This window comes from Giraffa tippelskirchi, chromosome 7, assembly GCF_054371585.1.
Source record: "Giraffa tippelskirchi isolate mGirTip1 chromosome 7, T2T-mGirTip1v1.2.pri, whole genome shotgun sequence".
Lineage (NCBI taxonomy): Eukaryota > Metazoa > Chordata > Mammalia > Artiodactyla > Giraffidae > Giraffa > Giraffa tippelskirchi.
Window position 1 is genome coordinate 79,155,257 of NC_137281.1, and position 17,930 is coordinate 79,173,186.

The 17,930-nt window shown below is 46.0% G+C and overlaps 1 protein-coding gene across 15 annotated transcripts in view; it reads left to right on the forward strand.

The window, feature by feature from the left end:
* The window catches only part of SLC24A1 (solute carrier family 24 member 1), a 53,260-nt gene extending 36,572 nt beyond the window's left edge, over nucleotides 1-16,688 (forward strand). For 8 of the 15 annotated variants that reach the window (XM_081513807.1, XM_081513812.1, XM_081513811.1 and 5 more), the window contains 7 exons: nucleotides 979-1,087; nucleotides 4,894-4,980; nucleotides 6,030-6,121; nucleotides 9,101-9,736; nucleotides 10,447-10,536; nucleotides 11,648-11,814; nucleotides 12,840-14,629. In XM_081513807.1, the coding sequence (XP_081369933.1) occupies nucleotides 979-1,087; nucleotides 4,894-4,980; nucleotides 6,030-6,121; nucleotides 9,101-9,736; nucleotides 10,447-10,536; nucleotides 11,648-11,814; nucleotides 12,840-13,089 (1,431 nt within the window). In that variant the 3' untranslated portion in view covers nucleotides 13,090-14,629. Of the gene's footprint in view, nucleotides 1-978; nucleotides 1,088-4,893; nucleotides 4,981-6,029; nucleotides 6,122-9,100; nucleotides 9,737-10,446; nucleotides 10,537-11,647; nucleotides 11,815-12,839; nucleotides 14,630-15,817 lie in introns of those variants that run through there. The other 7 variants (XM_081513816.1, XM_081513819.1, XM_081513817.1 and 4 more) reach the window with 4 other exon arrangements.
* Nucleotides 16,689-17,930: the final 1,242 nt, after the last annotated feature.

Genomic DNA, 17,930 nt, shown 5'->3' on the forward strand with positions numbered 1-17,930 from the left:
TATGTGTGTCACTATTGTAAAAACTGAACAAAAAATCCAACCGAGTAAATTTAAAGATCAGATTGGCTTTATTCAATGATTCCTGAATTGGGCAGCCATCCCATTTAGCAAATAGAAAGGAGTTCCAGGTTGGTTCAGGCAAGGTCACCTTCCTTTGGGGGATAGCAAGGGTCTATCAGTAGATCACCTCACTAGTGGGCTAACCAGGTCATTCCAGACTAACTGGTTAAGAGTACATGCCTGGGAGGGGCTGAAACTGCAGTTAGGTTAGTTATTTTATGTTTCAGTTTGGTGATGTGAGCAGAGCACAAGTGACTCCATTTTGGGCCTTTGGTCTCTTTTTTAACGCTATCAATGAGTATGTGTCACATCTGTGTGTCTGCATATACAGATGTGTGTATGTGTGTACCTGTGAAGGTCTCTTGAGCAAATGGGTAGAAAAGAAAGGGCTGGATTCTGAAGATTGGGGTCCTCGTCTTAACTCTTTCATTTACGCCCCAAAGACGGATAAGCCACTCGGCCTTGTTGAGTTTTCAGTTTTTTTCTGTAGATGGGTATCATAGCCTTGCTTGTCTCCGGGGGTGGGGCAGTGACAAAGCACCAGGATATTCTTTGTGGACTGTCAGGGGCTGTGCACTTGCACAGTGGGGCTGTCTGTGAGGTGTGTGGGTGAGACTGTTTCTTAGAGGGTGGACTTGCAGGGGTGGACAAACCCTCAGGAATGTGGTGTCCTTAATATACCTTGTCTGCTCCCTGTCGAGAGCTTGGGGAATGACTTGGTATGTAGAATTAACCAGTCGTGGAAGAGTTGAGGGGAGGCTGAGAAGGGAAGCATTGTAACTCTCCTGTTGAGGTGAAGGAAGAGGGGATGCCAAGATAAGACTCCTGATCTTTACTTTTCATGAGGGACCCCTGTGTGGCTCCTCCCCTGGCTCGGGCGGGGGCCCACTGAGGCCTGTGTGGCTCTTTCCTGCTCAGCTTTCATCCATGCTGACCCGAGGGAGCAGCTCAGCCTCTCTGCACAACAGCACCATCCGCAGCACCATCTACCAGCTGATGCTCCACAGCCTGGACCCTCTGGGGGAAGGTAAGCAAGGCCTGCCCAGACCTGCATGGTCTCCCTGTCCACTCCTTCCCTTCTGAGCTGGACAAGAACTGGGACTTGTGAAACACAGAGGCAGTGGAGTGAGGGTGGCAGTGGGAGGAAAGTTAGCAGAGGAGGGTGGGTAGTAAGGGCAGGTGGTCTGGGAAGCCTTACCCAGAGGACCCTGAGGAGCTGAGGTCCTTAGTTATGTACATCCCACTACCTCCCTGTCTCTGTGTCCCTCCTGTGAAATGAAAGGGTTCATCTGCAGTGAATGAGGCCATGAGGGTCACATGCTGTGCACTGGTCTATGTTGGGGCTGCCCTCAGTGACTTCCTGCAAAGCCCACTCCCATGAGCCAGCCCCGATGTCCCACAGTCTCCAGTCAGATTGCTGGAGGTTGCTTCTGGGGGCACCTCCTGTGGGGCCCCACGGCTGGAAGTTCTGGATGGTACCTTCCTTTCCTCTGTATTCAGCTCTGGAGTCCTAGGAAGCCGGCTGACCCCTCTCCCAGCCAGGAATCCCAAAGGACACCCTGAGAGCCACTAGGACCACTTCTGGGAGTCGTGAGGGTCCAAAGTGCAGTGGAGGCTAAAGTCCAACTTGACAAATGATAGAAACAGCTGAGATTCTCACCATCTACCTACTGCATCTTGCCTATTGCCCCGCTTCCTCAGAGAGCCGTCTTGGACACGCTTTGCAGGCCCCTAAGGGCATCCTCAGGTACACTCCTATTCTCCTGGGGCACCTCTGTCGCTGGGACACTGGTGCAGAACTGGAGCCAGGCAGGAGGCCCATCAAAGAAAATTGACTTTTGGGCAGAAGCCAAGGAGTTGGAGTGCAGTTGGGCAGGAGGCTGAGGACTGGGCTGAATGTGACACCAGAGACCGACCCATGAGGCCCAGGGACAGATTTAAGGGGCTTCAGAATTTGTCAGACCCTGAAGCATCTTCTTCACATAAGATATTGGTTGTTTAAGACAAGCATATTATACTGTGAAAAGTAGAGTCAAGATAAGGTGATCAAACCTTCCCTACAAAATCTCGAAGGTGAGCCTCCACGGACATTGCGAGAGGCCACCCCCATGTCAGCTCCGAAAAAACAGCACCTCTGTGGTTTCAGGGTGGAGTCTGCAGCGTTGGCAGCCTGCGGGTGGTCAGTGCTGGGGGTGTATCTGGCCAGGGCACCGTGAAGGAAGCTGTATCCTTGGGTTAGGGCTGGCTCTCCTTGTGGAACTGCCAGCTCTAGTGAAGTCCTAAAGATAAACCCCTTTTCCTGAATGGGCCCTCAGGGCCCCCTGCCTGAGCCTCTTGCATGACCAGTAGCTGCCCACTGGCCTACTTGTCCTAACAGGATTATGTGAAGTCCAGGCCGTGTCCAGGCCAGGCCGAGGTCAGAGGAGATTGATACTAAGGGGATGATCCAGCCACGCTGAGAGCTGAGAGGCCACGTGAGGAAACAAGCGCTGGGGGAGCCAGTGACAGTCATCCCCGGGAACACAAGCATGTCTTGTGTGGTTGTGTGGCGGGCGTGCAACAGCCCTCCTGGGAAAGGTTTGCTGATGTTCCTGACGTACAGTCCTGCTCAGAGAAGCTGGCCCTGATCCTGCACCCTGAGATTCCATCCAGGAGGGGCTAGGATGAAGGCCTTTGTTCCTAGCACTTTCCAGATACATATTTGTGTTTCCGTAAGCTATTTTCAGATGGCTATCCAGATGTTTCTACCCTTTCCAAGTGTTGCAACTCTTTCCACAGAGCTGATCCGTGGTCTGAACTCTTACCCTGGGCAGGGGCTTTACCTCTCTAGAACGTCATGCTTCTTGTGATTTCACACGGATGTGTGCGTGTGTATATGAAAGAGACAAAGAAACAGAGAAAGGCCCTGAAGCTGACCTGCGTTCCTTAGTGGATAGGAAATGAGAGGTTAGGGTGTGTGATGAAGAAGAAGAAGAAAGAGGGAAACTTGGTTTTCTTGTCAGCCCCTCCAGGCAACAGTGCACAGGGATTCTTGGCACCAGGACTGGGGCCAGGGGAGCCCTTGGATAAGCTATGTGTTGTTCAACAGAAGACTGCAGTGCTTGATCAGTGTCCGCGGGGCACTGGAGCTGTCTGCCTGAGGGAACAGTGGAGTACCCACTTCCTGACACCTCAGTTCTGATGTGACCTGCTGAGCAGGCCCACCAGGACGGGATGCTTTAAGGGATCACACGTGCCAGAGTGATGGCTCTGTGGGATGGAGCCAGTTGCCAGAGGCAGCTGCAGCTGAACCACTGATTGTTTAGGAGACAGGTTGAGAGAAGGAAACTCCAGACCTGTTTCTGGACCTGTTCTGTATCCAGGCAGAGTTTGATTCCCAAATCTTCAGAGTGTGCTGATGTTATGGACTAGAGGATCTTCAGGGTCCCTTCTAACTCAGACCCTCTGGAATGCTGGGCCTCAGCAGTGCGGAGTTGCTTCCTGGGTGGAACAGCTGCTCTCAGCTACTGTTGTCAACTCATCGTTGTTGTCAAAGCTAACACTTACGTAGTACCTTGTAGCTGCCAGGCACTGATTTAAGCATGTTTGTATATAAATTCATGTATTCCTTCAACAACTCTGTAAAGATTTTATAGGTGAGGAATCTGAGGTACAGAGGATCACCCTGTTGGATCCACAGCTAGCAAGTGGAAGAAGTAGGATTCAAACCCAGGCATATGGCTCCAAACTCTAAGCTAGTATAGCAGTATTTAATTGTAGCAGTTAAAGTATTTTTGTTTATTTTGTCCCTTGGACCCCCACATCAGTGTTCCGAGTATGTCATATTGTTGCTTTTTTAGAGAGGGGACAGTGAGATGTAGAGAGGGTGCACAGGCTTCCCAAGGTCACCCAGCACTCACAGGGCAGAGCCAGCCTGGAACCCAGAATAGACCCCATGACTTTGTTCTGTCACCTGTGCCCTTGTCCTCACCTCAGGGACTACACAGCTGTGAGGAGGACCCTGCACCTCACTCTGTGCCTCTCAGCTGAAATTACACACGTACAGCCCTTTGCATGTTGCCTGGAACATAGTCATATTGAAAGAGAGTTGACTTCCCCATTTTTCTTTTCTGGAAACCAGGGCAGCACTATTCTGTGCGTGATGCTCTGTGGACCACCAGCAAAGCCTAAGGCGTGCACAGGGATCAGGAAGGAGGGTCCGCTTGGGCTCCAGGTGTCTGAGGTCAAAAGGAGTGTGGCAGGAGCCTGATGATCCGTCATTTCCCCTTTCCCACTGGAGAGTGGAGGCTTATGAACATGGCCACCAGTAGTGCCCCTGGAGCCTGAGCAAAGCTTCTAGTAAATTCATAGATGGTGGACTGCAAACCTTACAGTCTAGTCCAAGGGTTGCAGGAACACCTCCCTGTCATTATTTCCCCATTCCCTGCCCATTTGAGATATCACCAATGAATCATGGTGCTCTGCAGCCAAGCTTGGAGCAGAATTCTCATTTCAGCACTCAGGCAGCCATCACTTGAGTTCATAAAGGACATAAATACTATTTGTTGCCCCCAAGTCTAACCATGTCATTTTATCAGAAAGGAAATAGGCCTAGAGAGGGGAAGTGACTAGCTGAAGGTCATAGTTAGTGACAGTGTAGGGAATTTAAGGCAAAAGTTGGGAATTGGGCACTGTAAATACGCCTAGGAGGACCACAGTCCGCATATTGCCATTTCCAGGCCAGACTCTTTCCACTCACTTCAGCTGCTCTGGCTGTCAGCTGACCAGGCTAGCTGAACGGTGTAGCAGGGACACTGTGGTCCGGATAAGACGTGTTTCCTTTCTCATTCACAGCCCGGCCCTCCAAGGACAAGGAGGAGGAGACCTTGATTCAGGAGGCAAAAGCCACGCCTCAGGCCAAAGCAGAGAGGAAACCAGAAGGTGAGAGGATGGTGAGACCAATTGGTTTTCTCCTGCCACCTTCCTCCCTCCTGTCAGCCGGGGTCTGGGTGTGCCTTCTGCCCTCTCTGGGCCAGTCAGCTGGAGTGATGAGCTAGTGCTGCCCTGTGCCTGCTGTCCTCCGGCCTCCTGCTTCCACTGTGCTCCCTTCCTGACATGGCTCCAGGCCCGAGGGCAGCTCTGTACGGCTCCCTCTGTATTCTCCTCACATAGGGTAGGCAAGGCCTGGCGAGGGTGTTGAACTTCTTTGCTAAATCTTGTCCCAGATGAGAGTCTGTTGGACTCTGTTTTTTCTTCCTGTCACTTCTACACAAGGACAGTGCTGCTAGGGAATTGGTCTGAGACCAGCAGTCCCAGTAATGGAGGGCCGTCAGGGGTCTGGTGACACAGAAGTCCAGCATCCACGTGGCAGCTGGGACGAGGGAGTGAGACAGCTCTGCACAGCACCCCAGGCCTGCCTCATCCACCCAGCAGGCAGGTACAGCAGCATTGTTCCCATTCTGTAGACAAGGAAACTGAAGCTCAGAGAGATCAAGTGGCTGCCCAGAGTCAGGCAGCCAAGAAGTGAGAGAGCCTGTACCTAAGAGCTCCAGACTTTGTGATTCTCTTTCCCACCATCCTATTCCAAGGCTCCATAGCTGCTGCCTTTGAAAGCACTGGGCTCCTCTCCATGCAGCTGGTTAGGGGGAAGGGTCAGGCGCTGAGGGCTGGGGCTTTGCCCTCTCTCCCAAGCTGTTCACAGTATCCTTGGTCACAGTGCCAGGATGTAAATGTCTGGAAATCCGGGGAGAGCAAGGAGAGCTGCTGCCAGCTGTCCTCTCATGTGCAGACATCTCTGTGGACAGGACAGTAACGATTCATGTCACGTGATTTTCCTTCTCCAGTTGATGGGGAGTGTCCCAAAGAGACCTTCTGAGACCCTGAAGTGGACAAATCCAATAGCCCTGTAGCCACTCACACCCAACTCTGCCAGCTGCCCTGAGCACCCAGCACACTCTTCTGACCTATCCTATGTTTTTTATCCTTTAAAGAGGAGGAGCCGGCCAAGCTCCCTGCGGTCACGGTCACACCAGCCCCTGCTCCAGACGTCAAGGGAGATCAGCAGGAGGATCCTGGCAGTCAGGTAGGCACAAGCCTCTTCCCACGTGGCGGAATTTGAGAGGCCCAGAGAAGCATTTGCCATCCAAAAGTCAGTCCTTCCTGAAGGTTGGAAATGGCTGTTGGAGGTTCATTCCTCTGGGATAAGCATTGCCCTTTCTTTGAAGATCGAATACCTTATGGGGCCAGTTAATTCACTGTAATACCTTAGTATGAGTGAGATAATATGTATGAGAATATGTTGCCAACTGTCACATGCTGTAAAAACATGAGAATAACTGTTGGGGGTGGGGGTTCTGTCAGCTGCTAGGGTACAGTGAAACCAGACAGCGTGAAACACAGCAGAAGGGTTGCTGGGCAAAGGCCTTGGGACCTTCCAAGGTGTCTCAGCCTGGTTCACAGGGCTTCCTGAGTTCTGACACTGCTGCCTTTACAGTCTCACAGCTTCTCTTCCACCTTGCTACAGCCAAACTGAACTTCTTGTCTCTATGCTTTTTACCTCCAGGCCTTGGCTTACATGGCCTCCTCCCTCCAGAATGCCCCTTTCCCCTACATGTTCATATATCCTAGTCTCACCCATTCCTCCAAGCTAGTGTAAATGCCTCTTTTGCCACAAAGCTTCCTTGATCCCCGCAGTATGAATGCCTATGGTGCTCTGTTCCTCTCTTAGGGCCCTTATCACTGCCTTCCCTGTACTCTATTTGTGAATCTCTCTTGGTGCCCCTGCGAGGTGGTGAGATCCCTGAAGGCAGGATCCAAGTCTGAATGGTCTCTGTCTCCCACTACTCCCCTCCCCTCCCGCCCCAGAAACACAATGCTCTGCAATCGCTGTGCTCAGCAAGGGTTCAGTGACTGACAGTAAATATGCATTTAGTTTACAAATTCCATCTCTGATATTCTCTTCTATTGGATATCCAGAAGCACTCAATTATATCTCATCCTTAAGTGAGCAACTTTGGGTTCAGTGTCTAAGACATCTTCAGTGGTAGCATGAGTGTCCTGAGTAGGCCAGTTACAGCTGGCTTAAGTAAAAGGGATTGAGAGGATACAGAGGTGTCTCCTGGGATTCCAGGTCAGGAAGTGAAACTTGGTCCCACAATGAGTTGGACCTAGGCCTAGGAAGGCACCTGTGAGCCTGCTGGCCTCACTGCATGTCCCACCCTCCCTCATGTCCCTCTCCGTGGGCAGGCTTTATCACTCCTGGCAGCCTGACTCCATTGCTTCCTTATTAGCACACTTAGACCTAAACTACTACCCCAGTCCTCCAGCCCACAATGGGATCAACCAGTGACTGGCTCCCTGTCTCAGAAGGCAGCGAATCCATTCAAACCAGGTCACAGGTCAGGGGCCAAACCTACATCCAGTCAACTGTGGCAAGGAGAGTGGGGTGCTTTGACTGCAACGTGGGAGAAGGTCACCTGTCAGGGGCTATTGGGGTTGACAGTTCTCAGAGAAGAGGGTGCTATTGATTTAAATGACTTGCCATTTTCTCCAGATTAGCATGGGGAAGGGAGGGCAGGAATTATTCATTCCCATCTGAGAGCACAAGCCTCATGGATATTAATGTTTGACTTCTTCTTTGGGCGGTCTGAACCCTGGTTGCATATTAAAATAATTTGGGGAAGCTTTAAAAACTACCCAGGGCCCACTTTCAACCAGTGAACTCAGGATATCTGGGGTGGGTCCTTGGGCATGAATGTCTTTACATCCTCTAGGTGATTTTAATATGCAGCAGAGTTTAGAATCACTGAGCACCCCCTGGGGATTGGCAGTGTCATGAAATTTGTTATGGATGATGTACTTCATGAGCACACAGCCCAGGTCATTAACTCAAGGGATTGGATCAGTGCCTTGTTATAAGTTATTAGGAGCCTAATCTGAGGACCCTAAGAATCAATGGCTTTTAGAGCATGTGGAGTCAGTCCCTGGTACCCAAACACGTCTACAGATGCACTTATTAGAAGTACTTGGCAGCATATGAAAATAGATTCCTGGTTTTCAGTCCTAGAGATTCTACTTCAGTTGGTTCGGTGGGGCAAGGAAATCTGTATTTCTAATAAGCTACCAGGTTTGGAAACCAAAGATCTCATTCAGTCCTGGCATTTGGGGAGCAGGGTAGCTTGGTGGTTAAGAGGCCAAGAGTTGGACTATTCACATTCAAATCCCAGCTTCATTACTTACAAACTGTGTGGACCATGAGCAAGTTATTTAACTACTCTGTACCCTTGCTGTTTCATCTGTCAGATGGGTTTAGTTCTATCTGTATGATAAATTAATTGACTCAGGAAACATACTAAGTGCTAGTTGTTGTTGTTGTTATTATACTACTTAGCATGATGCCTGGCACATAAAAACCCTCAATGAATTGGTATCATCATCATCATTTTACACATATAATATAGCAGTTGAGGAGTTTTAGATGGACTCAGAAATTTGATGTAACCACCAAAAGATATCATGCCATTTTAGGCAACATTAATGGAAGCATCGTATCTAAAATAAGGGGCATGATAATCCTGTTGGATTCTGTGAGGTGTTATTTTAGAAACCTCCTCATGGGATATAAGCTAACTGGAATGAGTTCATCAAGAAGGGGAGGAGGCTGTAGGACATAGTATGGGAACCATAGAAGGACCTGGACTCTTTAACCCAGGGAAGAGAGGCTGTCTCAGTGTGGAGAGTGTTCTTTGTGGCTCCAAAAAGTAAACCTATACACAGCGGGTGGAACTTTGGTATAAATTTTGGACTTCAAACCAATCAGAGTTGTCAGGATGACAGAAACTGCTTTAGGTGGTGAGTTCTCCATCCCTAGAAATGATCAAATAAAGACAGGACTGGGTAGGAGTGTTGTAAAGGGAATTTCGCTGAATGATTGCACTTGTTTCTTCCTCATACTCAAGCTTTTAGATACATTCTGAGAACAACAAAAAACTGGTGGGGAGAAATGGGAAAGGGAGCAAGCAGAGCAGTCATTTCCCATTAATCTATTGGTTTTGGATTGCAGGGAGTAGGGGCTGAAGCTGAGAGCACAGGTGAAAGGACAGGTGATGAGGCTGAAGCTCCTGCTGAAGGTGAAAATGGAGAGCAAAGTGGAGGTGACGCTCCCTTAGAAGATGAAAGTGAAAGAAAAGGAGAGAATGAAAGTGAAAGTGACATCCTGGCAGAAAGGAAAGGAGATGATGAAAGTGAAGGTGGAATCCAGGCAGGAGAAGATGGTGAAGTGAAAGGTGATGATGGTGAAGTGAAAGGTGATGAAGATGAAGGTGAAGTCCAGGCAGGAGAAGGTGGTGAAGTGAAAGGTGATGAAGGTGAAGGTGAAGTCCAGGCAGGAGAAGGTGGTGAAGGTGAAACTGGAGAGCAGGAATTGAATGGTGAAATTCAAGGTGAAGCCAAAGATGACGAGGAAGGTGTAGATGGTGAAGGGGTAGGTGATGGAGGTGACAATGAAGATGAAGAAGAGGAAGACGAAGAAGAGGAAGATGAAGAAGAGGAAGAGGAGGAGGAGGAGGAGGAAGAGGAGGAAAATGAGCAGCCTTTGTCCCTGGAATGGCCTGAGACCAGGCGGAAGCAAGCCATTTACCTCTTTCTCCTGCCCATTGTGTTCCCGCTGTGGCTGACAGTTCCCGACGTCCGGAGGCTGGTGGGTTTGCCCAGCTGTCCCCAAGTCGCCTATCCCTAGGGAGGCTCTGGGGCCTCTCTGCATGCCCACTCAGAGGAGGGAGGTGATAGGGCAACCAGCTTGTCAGGGCTCAACCACAGAGGGTCTGGGATGGAACCTGCAGCTCTAGAGGGGACCATGCACCTCAGGGACATACTGATGGACTTGGGAGGCCCTGGAATGTGTTCCCATTACCATAAGCAATGCAAAATAATCTCTCCTTAAATTCTCAGTTTCTTGATTTGAATATGGGAATGATGCCACTGCACACCCTCTATATTTCATAGCAACACTGTGAAGACCTAAGGTTATAAGTGCTATTTCTACCTGGTATTCCTATTTATAGGGAAAGGTCTGACTAATGTACTCCACCCGAAGGGGAACCGTATTCTGTCTCTGGGTCCAGAGAGGGGGAAAGTTGCTGAAGTCAAACCAGATACCTAGATTGGCTAGTTCTAGTGCAAGCAGATAGCTCTCTTCATTTTGTCAATGCTGAACCCCCTGTCTAGATGCGTCTAGAGTGGGCTACTAACCCCATCCTTTTCAAGGTCCTCACGGGAGACAGAGGTCAAACATCTCCACATCATCACTCCTTCCGCAGATCTAGTCACTGATTCCGGGGCTCTCTCAGAAGGGCCAGAGCCCTTTAGCCTCTGCAACTTATTTCTCTTCCTTTTCAAACTTTCAAACAGGAGGCTAAGAAGTTTTTTGTTATCACCTTCCTGGGATCCATCCTGTGGATAGCCATGTTCTCATACCTCATGGTTTGGTGGGCTCACCAGGTGAGTGTGGGGCAGGAACTAAATCCTGCATCAGTGGGCCAGAGGGACTTTTTTCCTTCTGGGTGAATTTCTGGCACCCAGAGAATGGTGATGACCAAGTGAATTTGTAGTTTATACGTTGTTTGTAAAGGCTTAAAAGTAGACTTTTGAAGCTTCCCTGGTGGCTCAGATGGTAAAGCGTCTGCCTGCAATATGGGAGACCCAGGTTCTATCCCTGGGTTGGGAAGATCCCCTGGAGAAGGGAATGGCAACTCACTCCAGTACTCTTGCCTGGAAAATCCCATGGTAGGTTATAGTCCGTGGGGTCGCAAAGAGTCGGACACAACTGAGTGACTTCACTTCCACTTTCTAAAAGTAGATTTTATACTCCAAGGAATGTAGTACTTTTCAAGCATGGCTCTTCTGTCCTCTATTCACACTGCCATCTGACAGAAGGCCCTTCTCAACCTGATCCAGCTGACCGTTCCTTATTAGCCTTATTGCTTGCTTTCGGTCCTGCAGTGGCCACTTCTCTCCACCTGGTGAGACCATACACACTAGAGAGAGCGAGAGAGAGCAAGCTCAGTTTTGCCTCCTTCCTGGCGTTAATTAGTCTTCTTGAGTGCTCATGGCTTTTCTCCTCTACCTGGAATACTGCACTCAGCACAGAGTTTTATTACTGTTTACATGCTTTTTTCTTTTAAGCTTAGAGTAGGGTCAGTGTTGCACTGTTCATACTTCTGCCTCCAGCCTCTAAAAAGTTCTGGCACGTAGCAGGTGTCTGTGGGTCTGGAAATGCAAACATAACATGAACAGGCCTTTGGAGGAGCAGTTCTTCGGAAGGTAGAGGTGTTGTGGTTGGAATAACAGTAAGTGGTAATCATAGATGGACTTTAGTCAGGTTAGAAAAGAGCATCATCATCCTCTGAAGCCTTGAGCAGGGGCCCTGTTCTTTCTCTCCATGGCCCATCTCCCCAGCTGTTAGTTTTGCATGACCCTACCTCACTCAGGCCGAGGGAACGTTAACTCCGAGGAAGGTGATGGTTTTTCACAAAGTAGTATATGGTTGGTGCTTCAAAGAGCCTCAGATTTTTCACCTGCTGTTGCCATGCTTTCTCTTACTATTTACCAGGTTGGCGAAACAATAGGAATTTCTGAAGAAATCATGGGTTTGACAATCCTAGCAGCAGGCACATCAATTCCTGACCTCATCACCAGTGTGATTGTCGCTCGGAAAGGCCTGGGAGACATGGCTGTGTCAAGCTCTGTGGGCAGTAACATATTTGATATCACTGTGGGGTGAGTGGCACACTTGCTTTTCTAAGGCATATCATGGCTGGAAAACACTGTGTTGGCTCTGTCCATTCATTATACATGGAATAAAAGGGCATTTATGTTATTAGTTTCTACAAGGTAACAAAGTATCCTCCTTTCATTCATCACAGCCAGATAGGATAATAGAACTAAAATGCTGCCTGAAATCTCACTGACTGGAATTTATGGATAAATTGAAAACTGAAGTCCATTAAATTCCATTACCAAACACAGTCAAATGCCTGGCTCACTGACCCCCAAGGTGGTGGAGGTGGGGTTGGAAGGAGCAATGACTTGTCTTACTTCCTGGTATTCCTGCTCTTTTGCATTTGGACTCCTGCCAGCTCAGAGGTTCTAAAAAGCATTTTGTATAAACAAGTAAATGGTGCATCTTCCTGTAGGGATTTGCTTACCCGCTCCTCCCAACTCTGTCACAGCACAGCACCTTCACTGTTTTTCATTTCCCCAATCACCTCCAGGACTTGGGTGTGGCTGTGATTTTTTTCATTTGAATTTATTTATGTGTGTGTTTGCAGGGTGGAGCAGGTTAAAGGGCTGAGGACAGCCCTAACCACTAACAAGTGTCAGGAAATGTCCTGAGCTAGGCCTTATCATAAGGATTTAGAGATTTAGGTTAGTCACACAGAAGCCACAAAGTATGAAGAAAACAACTCAGACTCAGAAAACCTGTTTTAATCTAGGCTTTCCGGTTACCATCTGTGAGTACTTGGGCACATAATTTAATTTCCCTGGCCCTTAGTTTTCTATGGCAACCCACTCCACTACCCCTGCCTGGAAAACCCCATGGATGGAGGAGCCTGATAGGCTACAGTCCATGGGGTCGCAGAGTCAGATGACTAAGCGACTTCACTTTCCTTTCGTTTTCTAACCTTGGACATGAATGAATATTTTCTGTCCTATTTCATATGTTTGTGTAAAAATAAGTGCTTTGTAAATTGTGAAGTACTGTTGTGTACATGGGACTATTATCAACGTTTCTTGTCTTGCAGCCTGCCCCTTCCTTGGATGCTTTTCTCTCTTATCAATGGATTGCAGCCTGTTGCTGTCAGTAGCAATGGCTTGTTCTGTGCAATTGTTTTGCTTTTTCTCATGCTCCTGTTTGTGATCTCTTCAATTGCATTATGCAAGTGGAGAATGAACAAGATCCTGGGCTTCACCATGTTCCTCCTGTACTTTGTATTCCTGATAATCAGTGTGATGCTGGAAGATCGAATCATATCCTGCCCTGTATCTGTCTGAGTCAGAGTCACTGTTGCTCAAAATGGACATGGATCACAAAACCATGCCAGAAGTTACTGCACCTCTCGTCACATTAAAGAAAGAATGAACCTGATCTGGGAGAGGGAAGTGAGTGGCCAAGAACCTCTGATGTGGATGTGACGGGGGCTGAAGTTTATCCTTGGAAGCACCTGCAGCTCATTGCGGATGAGGACTCTGGAGGGGTGGCGTTCCTACCATCCCTTCATGGAGGCCAAGAAGGACCTGAGTCAGAGGCTTTTCTAAAATGAAATAACTGGGAGTGAGGGTTGGGACAGGCATCACAGCAATAAGACGAGCACCCATGTTACAAGTCCCTGATTATTCCTGCAGGGCTGCTGATCCGAAAAAGGCAGCTGTGGTCTCACCCTCCTGGCCCTTGCCCCCAGCAATGCTGCAATTTGCTGTCTCCTCTTTTACTGCTCAAAGTATGTGCTTCTGTCAGGTTTGTACTCCTTACAGTTTAGTTATTCGAAATCTATAGATTAAAAAAAGTATAACAAGAATCAATTATCATTACACATCATAGTTCAGTAAAATGTGTATCAATGTTTTACAGCTTTTTCAAAGGAGGACATTTACTCTCATTGTTGCATTTCTGAAAAGTCAAAATAAGCAGCCCAAGAAATTATAATTTGCTTGCTGTTCACTTGGAAGGTGTGGATATTAGGGGAGGAAAACTATTCTGAGGGTCATTTAAAAATATGTACTTACCCAAGTTTGTGTGGTCTCCATCAGGTGGTCACCTTGAGCAGTTAGACATTCTAACAAAGCTGTCCTGGCTCTGTGCCCCACCCCTCATATTCTCACCTAACAGTGGGAGCTGCTGCCAGTGAGGGAGAAGCAAAGTAATTTTTAAAACGAGTCTAAAGTCAGTAGATCCAAATCTGGTTTACAAAGCAAGAGATCTAGTGGGGCAATGCTATTTTTGTATGTCATCTGAGACAGGATTATAAAGCAGGAAGATTGATTTCTTGTGTGAATTACAAGTGGATATTAAGGCGATTACAAAGGAGAAATGCTTAACACAGTGCCAAGATGGAGAGGAAAAAAAAGTGTTACTACTTTCAAGGTAGCTGGTATAAAGGACACCTGTGTTTTTTAAAAAATTGTGTGGTTAAACATTTCATGTGGAAGTTGAAATGCTTGTATATTAAATATTGCTGCTTGCCATCAAGTTAAGGGACACATTAAAAATGAAACAGTGCTATACCACTGGTTATGAGGCAAAAGGAGCTCAGGTGAATGTAGTTTATGACAGTAAATACGGCTTTAACTACAAACATGAGAGGATTCACTGAAGACTAGAAGATACCTGGACAGATATGAAATGGGAAAAAAACTGAACATTTTGGTGTTGAAGGGCTGTTTTCAAAGTACTTTAAGTCCCTAACCCATCTTCTAAGATGGGCTGGTTAATTTAATTCATGGCCTCACTACTCCAAGATTCACGTTGTTTGGAAATGACTTCTACTAAATTTCAATAAATTGTGAGTCCCAGTGATCTTTTATTTTACAAAAATGGATGTGTTCATTGCTCCAGAGAAGACTGATGAATACAGGATCATATTCAAATTCCACATTCTTAAATTGGCACTGCCTGGTCTCCGTACGCTGTGGCCTAGGAACAAGTGAGGGCAGTGGCCATGGAAGGGAGCCACTCACGGAAGGGTGTCCCAATGCCAGCACTGTGGGCAGCAACCTGGTATCTGCCCCCAGTCTCAGCTGGCCTCAGGGATGGCTCCTCCTCACCAACAGCCTAGGAGCTGATAATCTTCCCTAGTACAACTGAGTGAGGAGTGATGGACAGTGAAACATTCTGTAAAGAGAAAGTGCTGGACCACCATTTAATGATTAAAATCAACTAATGATTGAATATCCCTTTTCTGATCAGTTTGCTAAATTGCTGGCATTTATCTTTGCTGAGAAAGGAAGTTCTGACTTCACACTCTGAAGAAAAGGGTTAAGACATAAAGTGAAAGTTGGGTCTTGATGGATGAGCACCTGGTGGGGAGAAAGAGGAGATTGCAAGGAGATGGAAAAGTTGTATAACTTCTAAAAGATCAGTTTGTTACACCTGAAATTAAGATTATTGTCATACATTATAAATCAATAATTTATTAAAATTGTACTCATTTAGAGGTAAAGTACCATCTTAAAATGTCAAGATAATGGTTTAGATGGTCCTCTCATTTGATGGGTAAAATGACCTGTGTAGCTAGTTACATTCAGCCTGGAAAGTCAGACCTGTCATACATGAGTATCTAAATTGGGAGAAAGTGGATGAATAGATGATTTCTCCTTCATCCCTGTTGAGGTTGCATTTCCTTGATGGCCCTGGGAACAGGATTGGGCCATATTTATAAAAATGTAAAACTCTTCCTAATTTAATGGGTAAGATTCTGTATAGTAACAAAAAAGGATATATTTCAAATGTTTTAAAATTAGTATATTTTTAAACAGTTACTATACATTTTGAACATTATATTCTCATATAGATCTGAAAATGTTTCTATCAAATTAGAGGCTTGGCCTTTTATGATACTATAAAGTATCATAAAAATTCTATATCCCAATTACTCTTTAAAGATTGAGTACCAAAAGAGGCAAGAATTGGAATTTAATATTTAAGACATAGCTTGGTAGATGCATTTGATGGCCTTATGGCTCACAGAATATCCTTGGCTCTGGTCCCCTTTTTGTGGGAAAGCCCCCTGCAGATGCAGCTTGCAGTGTATTTTTGGCCTGGTTACCATGAAAAGGATGAGATGAGGATGAGATGGTTGGATGGCATCACTGACTCGATGGACATGAGTTTGAGCAAGCTCCGGGAGTTGATGATGGACAGGGAATCCTGGCGTGCTGCAGTCTATGGGGTCACAAAAAGTTAGACGCAACTGAGCGACTGAACTGAACTGACCATGAAAAGTACAAAGAGGGTCCACGATCAGGGCTGTCCATCCCTGTGGAGTCACTAGAGCCAAGCAGGACACCTTGGCCTAAGGTTGTCCTCAGGTCCTTCTGTGATGAGCTGGTCAATATGGAGAATTTCATTTACAGAAAATTCCATCAGTTGCTCCAGTGGTTTTATCACAGTACTATGCTTGAAAAGAAAATCTTTAAATACAAAAGGAAAGAACCATCCAAATGAATAGCAACTGTGGAAAGGCTACAGTAACTTTATCTGAAGAGTCTGTTACCATCTCACACATGCACATGGACTTTTTGAGTCAGACAGAAATTGCCACATTAATTTGTGCGACACTAATTTTGTAAATAATAATTAAGCCAGCAAATGTACTTACTCTTCAGAGAAAGAAGGTAGTACGAAGGGGTAAGAAGATACCAAGCACTGAGGATATTAAGGTAAACTGATCTGCAGGCACCAGAGAATTCAATTCTGAAATAAAACTTAGACTTATATCTTAACAGGCAGGGCAGAGCATGCTAAGACCAGCACAAAGGCGGACCAAGGACCCTCTCAACGAGGCAGCCTTTCCCTTCCTGCTCAGTGATGAAGTGCCTAATAGCAGCTTTCAAGTTCCAATGAGAGAAAAATAAAGCTGGGCTACTACACATTATCACACAACTGGTTATTTTCTTACCGTGTACTTAATAAAATATGTAGCAGTACAATATAACTTATATATGTAGCATGCTAACCCTGGCTAGTTGCACGAAAGTATCATAGTAATCACCAGCATAAAATAAAAAAAGCTTATCACTTAAAATTCTGAACCAGCATTTTCAGGGGCCATTTCTCCACATACGAAAATGGAAAGATTTTATTAGAAAACCTTATAATAAATAAGCTAGTGGCTTTAGGATTTCAAAGCAAAAAAATCTTCCCCCCAAATCAGAAAAAAAGATAAAAATCAGAATACTGCATAACTCCCTTTCAAGAGGAAAAAACTAAATAATTCAAATATGATATACAAATGTGTGACATTCAAAACACAATGGAAGGAAGTAGTAAGTAGTAAACAAGTTATACCAGGACACAGCATGATTTATTTTCAACTAGTAAACATATAAACAAAACTAAGAGAAAATAAAAGCTAATGTAGCAAAAGGGTATTTCTTTTCAACATGATTGACCATAATTCTCTACAATGTATGGTCAACAGAAAACCGAAGAAATGTTTGTATGGAGTTATTTTAAAGGATAATCTACATATTTTCTTTTGATCAGGATTTACCACTTTCTATTCATGTTTTAGGTTTTAATTTTAGAGAGTAAACTTGTACAAATAATATTCCCTGGGGATTAAAAATAGGGGAAATAGAACCCAACCAAAAGTAGAAACAAAAGTTGATGTCAGGGGTGGGTGGGGGGAAGGAGAAAAAAATTTAATTCACTTTTCCAGATGAGTCTGAATCATGAACAATGGGCTTTACCTTACTTTTTTTGGTTAGATATTTGAAATCAGTAAACTGCTATTCATATATATATTGCTTGTGTTAAAGATAAGGTAATCAATAGTGAAAGCTGTTCTTATACAAAACAAAACAGTAACAAAAAAAACCAGAATAGAAACCCCAGAATTCTGTTTGGATGGATGCTTGTCACCAATGCCAAAAGCCTCACCTATCAAATGTTTCTCTCACTGGATAATTTTCAAATGATTATGATTCTGAGACCGTTAAGACTGAATTAGATTGTGAAGTGTGGACCTGAATAGTAAAGAAGGAGAAGACAAAAGGAGAAGCAGATACATGTGCATAGCACCAGATTTTTCAAGTAAGCAAGTTCAGCCCCAAACTAACTGAAGTAAATTTTACATTTTTAAATTTTCCCCATTATTTCCCAGAGTAGAAAGCTG